General features: G+C 32.7%; 2 protein-coding genes across 2 annotated transcripts; both read right to left on the reverse strand.

The window, feature by feature from the left end:
• Window positions 1-2,895: 2,895 nt before the first annotated feature.
• On the reverse strand, window positions 2,896-5,284 carry LOC105344441 (M-phase inducer phosphatase 1-like). The gene is made up of 8 exons (XM_066070114.1): window positions 5,147-5,284; window positions 4,857-4,913; window positions 4,522-4,674; window positions 4,253-4,402; window positions 4,016-4,114; window positions 3,753-3,889; window positions 3,441-3,558; window positions 2,896-3,123 (listed from the first exon to the last, which is right to left on the reverse strand). Exons 1-8 carry the CDS (start codon window positions 5,282-5,284, stop codon window positions 2,989-2,991), a joined length of 987 nt encoding a protein of 328 aa, XP_065926186.1. The 3' UTR covers window positions 2,896-2,988.
• Window positions 5,285-7,460: 2,176 nt separating this feature from the next.
• LOC136271082 (M-phase inducer phosphatase-like) lies at window positions 7,461-9,210 on the reverse strand. The gene is made up of 5 exons (XM_066070307.1): window positions 9,067-9,210; window positions 8,830-8,928; window positions 8,567-8,703; window positions 8,263-8,380; window positions 7,461-7,953 (listed from the first exon to the last, which is right to left on the reverse strand). The coding sequence occupies exons 1-5, from the start codon at window positions 9,166-9,168 to the stop codon at window positions 7,819-7,821; spliced, it is 591 nt and encodes a 196-aa protein (XP_065926379.1). The 5' UTR covers window positions 9,169-9,210; the 3' UTR covers window positions 7,461-7,818.
• Window positions 9,211-10,992: the final 1,782 nt, after the last annotated feature.

Genomic DNA, 10,992 nt, shown 5'->3' on the forward strand with positions numbered 1-10,992 from the left:
GGAGCATAGAAACAAACATAAATACACTTGTTGATACATTACGTTTTGTTGAATGTAAATGCATTACATGTACAAGATAAAAGAGCTCTGGTGAACTACCGTTGCTTTCTAATGTCTATGTTTCAAATTCATCTAAATAAGCCATTTAGTAGAATATCGAATACCTTGGACTTTCAGTAGGACGTAACAATCTATTTCTTGCGTCAAAACAAGTTTAAAATGACACTGGATTCAAGCAAAATATACATCGATTGCGTAGCCTAAGCTCAAAAGTCAGACAGATCTTGTTGATTTCAAAGAGCCGTAGCTGAGTGGCCTGCATGTAACGAAATAGACAGGCCTACGTCACATTGCTGTTTGACACAACTACCAAAAGTCCAAGCTCTTGTTAAAATGGTTCTATTACAATATATAATCAAAGCACTGAAGTACTGTCGGGAGTTGATTTTATTGATTATTATCAATTTTAAAATTTACGCTATGTTATTTTTCCTGGCAAGTAGTTTTTAATCTGTATTTGAATTTCGCACATTTTTATAATATAAATTCTCGAACTTTTTCGACAAGAATTTCGAGAAAACCCCGTATGAATCATGTTGTGTAATATTTAAAGATAGAATTAATTCCATCAAACTGTTTATCAGTAATCGAAATGTTTCTAAAAAGTGTACACGTCTGGATCCAAGCAATAATGAACTCTAGTCTCGTTCAACCAGACGCTCGGCTGTCTCCGTTAATATCCGACAACCAAGAGACTCTGAGGCTCTCTGCTTGTCGGAGATTTACGGAAACAGCCGAACGTCTGGTTGAACGAGACTATATTTAACTCTGGCGTAGGAATACATGCAACTACAAAAAACAATTAAATTGTTCGTACCATATAAAATCTGACTATTTTCAAGGTATTTATAAATACGTTTCTTTTGAAAAACAATGGTACAGCATACAATACACCGAATTTATCTATTATTTTCAAGATTTACGTCTTGTCAGCGGTGATGATTTGTGCTTAGGTCTAAACACTGTTTCACTTTCGCGGTTTGCCAGAGTAACTGCATAGGAGAGTTGATTAAAATCAACTCCCAAAAAAGAGGCAAAGATTCACTGACAGAACAAAATGACACTGAAACCATTGTTAATGCTAGAGATTACATGTCCGAGTCGGACTGAATATGTTGATTTACATGTACCTTATCATATAGACATTAATTACATTTAGATACGATACTAGTATACATATTTTCTTGTTAGTTGGACATTCAATGAAAATGCGGGCAAGCGATTAAATACATGTAATAAAATTATTTTTTGTTGGCAAAATCGCTAAGCGGTACATAAATAAATGTGTGCAGACGATTATATTTCTTCTACTTGTTTCTATATAATTTATAAATTAAAACCTTTTGAAAATACGAAAACTAGAGCGGAAATAGAACAGAAAACAGCGCAGAATTTCCTGGATGCGGGAAAATATCTATAATATTATTTGTACAGATTTATTAAATTAAGAGCGTGTAGGGTCCGACGATCAAGATATTTTATTAGTGTGACATAAAGGTCTGTAAATCTGGCTCATCGGTTTTTCACTTGAATTCATTTCCAACCCGGTATGGGCACTCCTCTGGGCAGCTTCCCTGCCCTGGTTCTTTTATACTGGTCAGTGAACAGTGAACGAATAAACAGATAAGCGTCTTGCTTATATATGTATACATTTTTTTAAATTATGGCATCTAGTAAAAACCTAATGCGCTAAATAGTAAATATTTATGAAGTGAAATACTTCAATCTAAGTTCTTTCATTCTCTAAATTGACAGGGTAATTTTACGAAAAAAATGATCGCACCATACATCAAAATCAATTTACATTTTATTCAGTTCAATAACATATATGTAATTTTATTTGAAATAATATTTAATATGTCTATCATTCAATCATTCTATTATTGTTCGTTATCACAACATTTCATCCATTTTCGTGTCCATTTTGCTTCAATTTGTTAATTTACTGATAATCAATACAAAATCAATATACAAAGAAGAATAAATTTTGAAGACAAAAATGAAGAACTTGGCCTAAACATTTTTAACGCAGATTTAAAAATGGAAAAGTCATTTGAAGTCACTCGGAATGCCTCACGCGTTTTCTTATCATTATCATCCAGGTACTTTCATGTCTCATTACTTCAATCTAAAGTCTTCGTAGACATTTATTTTTAGCTGTGTATTAAAAAGAAATTTTCAGTTTTTCTCAAACAATGTAATGAACTTCGTTTTATTACTAGCAATTAATTCAAGAGAATTTGCTTCATAGCTATCTCTGAACAGAGTAATAAAAATATTTATCTATCATAATAATGTAATTTTTACATGTATGTTTTCCTCTATTAGTTAAAAAAATTTTAATATCATCCATATAAAATTGGAATGTGTAAACGATACTCAGTACGGTATCTCCACCGAAAACATTTTTTTTAAAATTTTTGTGCCTTTCAAAGCCTAACAGTTTTATACATTTTTGATAAGAAAGATTAAAAAGTGTATAGTTTAGAATCACCAAACAAGGAACAGAAATGAATGTGTATGAAATGTTAGGAACAATCTACATGAATAAATGACAACTTATCAATCATAAAGAAAAATCAAGATCAATATTGTAAGTCACGTCTTTATTCATGTACATCATATTTGCTTAAATATTATAATAATAACACTATATAAATAACAGAATCTTATAACAAATCAATAACATTGTAAAAAATTAGCACTTTGCGACAACAAATTTGGTAGGAATAATACAAATAGCTGTAACTCATAGAGGATAACAAATCGTACAACATTTTACAATATGATTTCATCAAATAGGAAAAGTGTCATTTTTTACGATTTGTCTGTAATAAGAATACATATTGTTTAGCTTGATACACTGCGATGTCATGTAGAAAATTCTGTCATTTCACAGTGCCCTCAGATAATATTATCATTTCCCAATCAGAAGAGACGCGATCCGGAAACACGACGTTTGGATCCTCCACTCCAGGACTTAGACTTGGACCGGAAGTGACGTAGATCGTCAGAGTGATCCTTGTGAAGCATCGGCGTGTATCCCAGGGGCTCGCACAAATTCTGTGAATAAAACAACACATAGATATGAGTGTTTAACATCATTTAAACTATCAAAATTCAGATCAGTCATATTTCTGATAAATGAAAATATCATAATTCCATCATTTAATACTATGAAATGTACTGTGCATTACTATTGATCTAAATGCATCATCATATCATTTAAACTTAAGACAATGTGAACAATGAAGAAGTTTTGGTAAAGAACATATAAAAAATAATACTTATTTGTATATATTTGAGTTTTTTGTACGCTGTGTAATGCGTATACATTTTACCATTATAATATACATGTACGTTGTTTAAGGTGCATTTACCTGGTGTGTCTGGTAGAAGTCTTTGAAGCCGTTATGCATGACGTAGATCTCAGGAAAGTTCAGGAATGGGTAGCTGTCCTTGTTCAGGTCACGGTCAGCTTTCCTTACATTATGACACCTGGAATTCAAACGGCGTATAAATAAATAGGTAAAGATATCAATAAACAAAAACATAAATGCATTACATAAAAATTATTCTTTGTTAAGAAAAAATATATCGATGTTTAGGTCAAAGAAAACGTAGTTTAAAACCAAATTGAATCTTTATTCAAAACTTATATTGAATCAAGAATTTCTTATCAGGAAACTTACATCCTTGGTCCTCGCTCAGAAGAAAACTCGCAGTAGAAGATGACGATGTGGCGCTTGTCGCTGGCTGCAGTGCGCATGCTCTGATGTTGACTCAAAATGGAGGGTATGTCTTCTGGTCGATGAGCGTTAATGGCGCCCTGTAAAAATAAATCACAAATAGTAGTTCATTATTATTATAATATATAATTCATTTAGTAGAAGAAAAAACTTTTAAAAATTATTCAGATTTATATGAATTTTTATAACTTGTTTACAAAACTTACCGGAACATGGCCGCCATTGTATTCATACGGGTATCTGCAGTCCACGATGAGGAAGCTGCCGATGGTGTCGTCATACTTTCCGGAAATTACGTCAACAACCTACAAGCATGACAAAAATATCAGGTTAATGTTGGTGCATTAAACGATTTAAATTGTTAGTATTTGTTTTATATTCGAATGTTGCAATATTATTTTTAGTTGTTCATAAATAATTATATTCTATTTTCAATTTCTTACCGTTTGATTGGTAATGCTCTTCAGATCCTGGTGTTTTCCGGGAATTGTGGGAAGGCTACATGTCTGACTTCCGTCTCCAATCAGGTTGGACTCCTCTACCATTCGTCCCACTACATCTTTGACTTGTTCTTGATCTCCTAAAGGTTTATCCTGGAAAAAAAATCAATAATCTTGTTAATGGCAATCTTTGAAATATAGTATCCATACAAAACTATGAAAAATAGATCTACACTTTAAAATACCCTTGGAAATGCATGTATTCAACTTACGCCAAATGAAAGCGATTTCTGGAGGGTCTTTCTACGTTCGGCAAACCTCGGACGTTTTCGTGCAGATTCGTCCATCGGTTCCATCATTTTTTCGGATCTCTTCTTTGGTCGTTGAATTTCCATTGGAGAGAAGCATGTGAATGGTCTTTCCAACTGAAATTCAAAGAGAGTTATCTTAAATATTTGAAACATTGTAATTACCGGTATAAGTTTTTCTATTAATTATTGTTTATTTGATTATTTTCTTGCCAATGTTTGATTTTCTTTATTTCTTTAAGAATTCAAAATATAACTATTTATAAAGTTTAATGAAAAATTCAAAAATGTTTGCATACCAATGAAGCGATCATAGACGAGCTGGTATCCTCATCTGATGTCAAATCTACAGCACACTGAAAAACCAAAACAAGAGATTACAATTGGCATTTCTCTCACATGTAATGACTATGATAAAAGTTACGGTGATATGTAGATGCAATGTTAAGAAATGTCATGAAGAGCTGATACTTTTTTTCTAATTTTCAAAATAAATTTCATTTTCAAAAGACAGTTTTTTGTTATTAATAATTTCGGGAGGTGTGGGTGTATTATAATGTATCAAACACATATTTTTAAGAACATCTACCTCCATCCCTAAACCAGAATCGTCGTCTTCGTTAAGCGTCTGTTTGTCGTCGGCAAAAAGTGTACGCTTTGGTATCGGCAGGAAACCGAGGCCGAAGTCCGAGTCCATCACTGCATCCAATTTACCAGGGGTATACATGCTGAATTCTTCTACAAAAGAGAAACAGTCAATTGTTATCGATCTGAATTCAATAAAGAATGTGTAAATCGTGTACTGCTTTAGTAAACAGATATTGCAAATAATGAATAGCGTCTCTCATTTTCTTACATTTGCTCACGGTTTCTTTCAAACGTTTTGAAGAATAATGATTTCTGCAGGAGCCGCGTGTATATATACTATATTTTACGCCAAGCAATGATGCAGAAAAACCTTCTTCAATTAAAAGTCTGGAAATTTTGACATGTTTATTAGCGGCATTCGAATTTTAATCCTTTAATCCCTAGCCCGTTAATTCGGTCTTGCCCCTGTTAAAATATTGTAGACTAATTAGTAATTTAACGGTACAGTGGAGGGCAATATTGCACAGTAGCGGTGTAGTATTGCCCCGAAGCTTAACACTAGTAGCATTGCCCTGAGCTTGTTTCATCTAATCAAGTGATTTAAATATCGAAAATTATTAAAACATTTTACGGTCAAATAGATATAGCTAAATCAAAAACATACGATATACCATTACATGTAGGAACTATTAAGAAAAATAATGCATGAAAAGAGTGAGTCAATATTGGCTTTCTTTCTTGTGAATTGCCAATACTTTAAAGTTTTGATAGTAAATATTGATGGGTTTTGTGCAAAAATATTTATAATACATAACTTAGTATATACTAGTAAATATATGTACAAAACACGGTAGATTTTGCAAACACACAACAATTATTCTTTGTAACATAGCTCAGTTATCAATGTCTACACGTTTACATTTTTTTTAAGTTTGTTATATTATATATATTATATTCCTTATCATTTGTTGCATTAAGATATGTTTCTTTCAATTTTGATCGAGATATGAATTTGGTCAAATCTATTTTTGTGTTGTGACTTATGGATCTCTCTGGCTCGGGGTTAATATTTAACAACCTTGTAGCACACGTGTCAACTGCTTGTTTGACTTGTTTTGAAATGTACCAAAAGGGTTTAGGAGATATCGTATAATTTCAGTAAAACTGGTTTTGATGACATAGCAGAACCAGCCTTATTGCACGTCGAACAATACTTGATAGACAAGTAAATGTGTGGCAATAACAGGCTTCCCCGGGATATTACATTAACAGTGTTTTCCTTAAGTTTTTTTTCCATATTTATCATTTTACTTTCCCTATTTCACCCCACGTTTCTTTTAGAACGTGGTGATATTAACGTTGAGTGTAGAAATTTTATTTTTAATTATAATGTAAATAACGAATTTCTAGCTTAACAAAAAAAAAAGATACTCGGATTTGATTGCATGAAACTAAAATTTTAGATACAGTATACTATGCCTATGAATCCAGGTTTTTGTACGTGCATAAAAATGTATTGTACACATTTGTAAAGAGTGAAGTAAAAAAAACATACTTGAAAAAAAATGTAAAACGAAGCCCCACCCACAGAATAAAATGACATTAAAGCCTGTAAGTTGTCGCAGTGTTCAATCAAAGTACTGAAGAACTGACGGGAGTTGATTTTGTCGATGTTTATTTATTTTAAAGTCAATGATATGTTATTTTGCATGACAAGTACATGTAGTTTCTAAATTGAATTACACACATTTTTATAATTTGAATTTTTGGACTTTTTCGACAAGAATATCGAGAAACCCCCATTTTATAATCATGTTAAATAATATTTAAAGATAAAGTTAATTCAATCAAACTATGTATCAGTAAAAGAAATATTTCTAAAAAAGTGTATGGATCCAAGCAATATTGAACTTAAGTCTCGTTCAACCAAACGCTCGGCTGACACCGTAAATCTCCAACAAGGATTCACGGAGACAGCCGAGCGTCGAGTTAAACGAGACTACATTGAACTTTGGCGTTTGAACTATTTGAATTGGAATGCGTAAATGATATTCAGTTTTTAAGCCAGTACGTTATCTCTGCCGCAAACATTTTTGTGCCTTCCAAAGCCTATCAGTTTTATATATTTTTGATAAGAATGAATAAAATGGTTAAGTTTAGAATCGCGAATTCGAAACAGGGAAAGAGTTGAATGAGTGTATCAAATGTTAGACTATCTCCATGTATTCATGAAAACTTATCAAACATAAAGCAGAATTAAGCGCAATAGTGGAAGTCATGGCTTTATTCATGTTCATCATATTTGCATAAATATTATAATAAATAATAACAATATAAATAACAGAATCTAATAACAAATCAATAACAATGTAACAAATTAGCACTTTGTTGCAACAAAGTTTGTAATCCCAGGAAGGTACCTCGCAAAAGGAAAGGAACAAAACAAATAGCTGGAACTCATATAGGGTAACAAATCGTACAACATTTTACAATATGTTATCATCAAATAGGAGAAGTGTCATTTCCTACGAAATGTCTGCCTGAAACCAAATGTAGCAAACTCAGCACGGTAGATGTAATAAGAATACATATTGATTAGCATGGTACACTACGATGTCATGTAGAAAATTCTGTTATTTCACAGTGCCCTTAGATAACATTATCATTTCCCGATCAGAAGAGACGCGATCCGGAAACACGACGCTTGGATCCTCCACTCCAGGACTTAGACTTGGACCGGAAGTGACGTAGATCGTCAGAATGGTCCTTGTGAAGCATCGGCGTGTAAGCTTGGGGCTCGCACAAGTTCTGATAAATAAAACAACCACAATGATATGAGTGTTTGACATCATATAAACTATCAAAATTCCGATCAGTCATATCTCTGATTAAATGAAAATATCATAATTCCATCATTTAATACTATTAAATGTACTATGCATTATTATTGATGTAAATGCATCATCATGATATCATTTAAACTTAAGACAATGTGAACAATGAAAAATTCTTAACAAAAGACATTACTTTATACTTCTTTGTATTTGAGTTGTTGTACGCTATGTAATGCCCATACATTTTACCATTATGATAATACGTTGTTTAAGGTGCATTTACCTGGTGTGTCTCATAGAAGTCCGTGAAGCCGTTATGCATGACGTAGATCTCAGGAAAGTTCAGGAATGGGTAGCTGTCCTTGTTCAGGTCACGGTCTGCGTTCCTTACATTACGACACCTGGAATACAACCGGCGTATAAATAAATAGGTAAAGATACCAATATACAAATAAATTAATACATTATATAAAAGTTATTCTTTGTTCAACAAAATATATTGATGTTAAGGTCTAAGAAGACGTAGTTTAAAACAATCTTTATTCAACACTCACACTGAATCAAGAATATCTTATCAGGAGACTTACATCCTTGGCCCTCGCTCAGAAGAAAACTCGCAGTAGAAGATGACGATGTGGCGCTTGTCGCTGGCTGCATTGCGCATGCTCTGATGTTGATTCAAAATGGAAGGTATGTCTTCTGGTCGATGAGCGTTAATGGCGCCCTGTAAAAATAAATCACAAATAGTAGTTCATTATTATTATAATATATAATTCATTTAGTAGAAGAAAAAACTTTTAAAAATTATTCAGATTTATATGAATTTTTATAACTTGTTTACAAAACTTACCGGAACATGGCCGCCATTGTATTCATACGGGTATCTGCAGTCCACGATGAGGAAGCTGCCGATGGTGTCGTCATACTTTCCGGAAATTACGTCAACAACCTACAAGCATGACAAAAATATTAGGTTAATGTTGGTGCATTAAACGATTTAAATTGTTAGTATTTGTTTTATATTCGAATGTTGCAATATTATTTTTAGTTGTTCATAAATAATCATATTCTATTTTCAATTTCTTACCGTTTGATTGGTGATGCTCTTCAGATCCGGGTGTTTTCCGGGAATTGTGGGAAGGCTACATGTCTGACTTCCGTCTCCAATCAGGTTGGACTCCTCTACCATTCGTCCCACTACATCTTTGACTAGTTCTTGATCTCCTAAAGGTTTATCCTGGAAAAAAAATCAATAATCTTGTTAATGGCAATTTTTGAAATAAAGTATCCATACAAAACTATGAAAAATAGATCTACACTTTAAAATACCTTTGGAAATGCATGTATTCAACTTACGCCAAATGAAAGCGATTTCTGGAGAGTCTTTTTACGTTCGGCAAACCTCGGGCGTTTTCGTGCAGATTCGTCCATCGGTTCCATCATTCTTTCGGATCTCTTCTTTGGTCGTTGAATCTCCATTGGAGAGAAGCATGCGAATGGTCTTTCCAACTGAAATTCAAAGAGAGTTATCTTAAATATTTGAAACATTGTAATTACCGGTATAAGTTTTTCTATTAATTATTGTTTATTTGATTATTTCCTTGCCAATGTTTGATTTTCTTTATTTCTTTAAGAATTCAAAATATAACTATTTTTAAAGTTTAATGAAAAATTCAAAAATGTTTGCATACCAATGAAGCGATCATAGACGAGCTGGTATCCTCATCTGATGTCAAATCTACAGCACACTGAAAAACCAAAACAAGAGATTACAATTGGCATTTCTCTCACATGTAATGACTATGATAAAAGTTACGGTGAGTAGATGCAATGTTAAGAAATGTCATGAGGAGCTGGGACTTTTTTTTCTAATTTTCAAAATAAATTTCATTTTCCATAGACAGTTTCCTGTTAATATCGGGAAGTTTGGGTGTATTATAATGTATCAAACACATATTTTCTAGAACAACTACCTCCATCCCTAAACCAGAATCGTCGTCTTCGTTCAGCGTCTGTTTGTCGTCGGCAAAAAGTGTACGCTTTGGTATCGGCAGGAAACCGAGGCCGAAGTCCGAGTCCATCACTGCATCCAATTTACCAGGGGTATACATGCTGACTTCTTCTACAAAAGAGAAAAAGTCAAATGTTATCGATCTGAATTCAATAACAAATGAGTAAATCGTGAACTGCTTTGATGAATAGATAATGCAAATAATAAATTTATATCTATTCTTATTTTCTTACATTTGCTCACAGTTTCTTTCTTGAAAACGTTTTGAAGAATTATGATTTTTGCAGGAAGCAGCGTGTATATATGCGATTTTTCCGCCAAGCAATGATGCAGAAAAAACTTCTCCAATTAAAAGTCTGGAAATTTTGACATGTTTACAAGCGGCATTCGAATTTTAATCCTTTAATCCCTAGCCCGTTAATTCGCTCTTGCCCCTGTTAAAATATTGTAGACTAATTAATAATTTAACGGTACAGTGGAGGGCAATATTGCACAGTAGCGGTGCAGTATTGCCCCGAAGCTTAACACTAGTAGCATTGCCCTGAGCTTGTTTCATCTAATCAAGTGATTTAAATATCGAAAATTATTAAAACATTTTACGGTCAAATAGATAGAGCTAAATCAAAAACATACGATATACCATTACATGTAGGAACTATTAAGAAAAATAATGCATGAAAAGAGTGAGTCAATATTGGCTTTCTTTCTTGTGAATTGCCAATACTTTAAAGTTGTAATAGTAAATATTGATGGGTTTTGTGCAAAAATATTTATAATACATAACTTAGTATATACTAGTAAATATATGTACAAAACACGGTAGATTTTGTAAACACACAACAATTTTTCTTTGTAACATAGCTCAGTTATCAATGTCTACACCTTTACATTTTTGTTTTTTTAAGTTTGTTATATTATATTATATTATATTCCTTATCATTTGTTGCATTAAGATATGCTTCTTTCAATTTTGATCGAGATATGAATTTGGTCAAATCTATT

This window comes from Magallana gigas, chromosome 8 (assembly GCF_963853765.1).
Source record: "Magallana gigas chromosome 8, xbMagGiga1.1, whole genome shotgun sequence".
Classification (NCBI taxonomy): domain Eukaryota; kingdom Metazoa; phylum Mollusca; class Bivalvia; order Ostreida; family Ostreidae; genus Magallana; species Magallana gigas.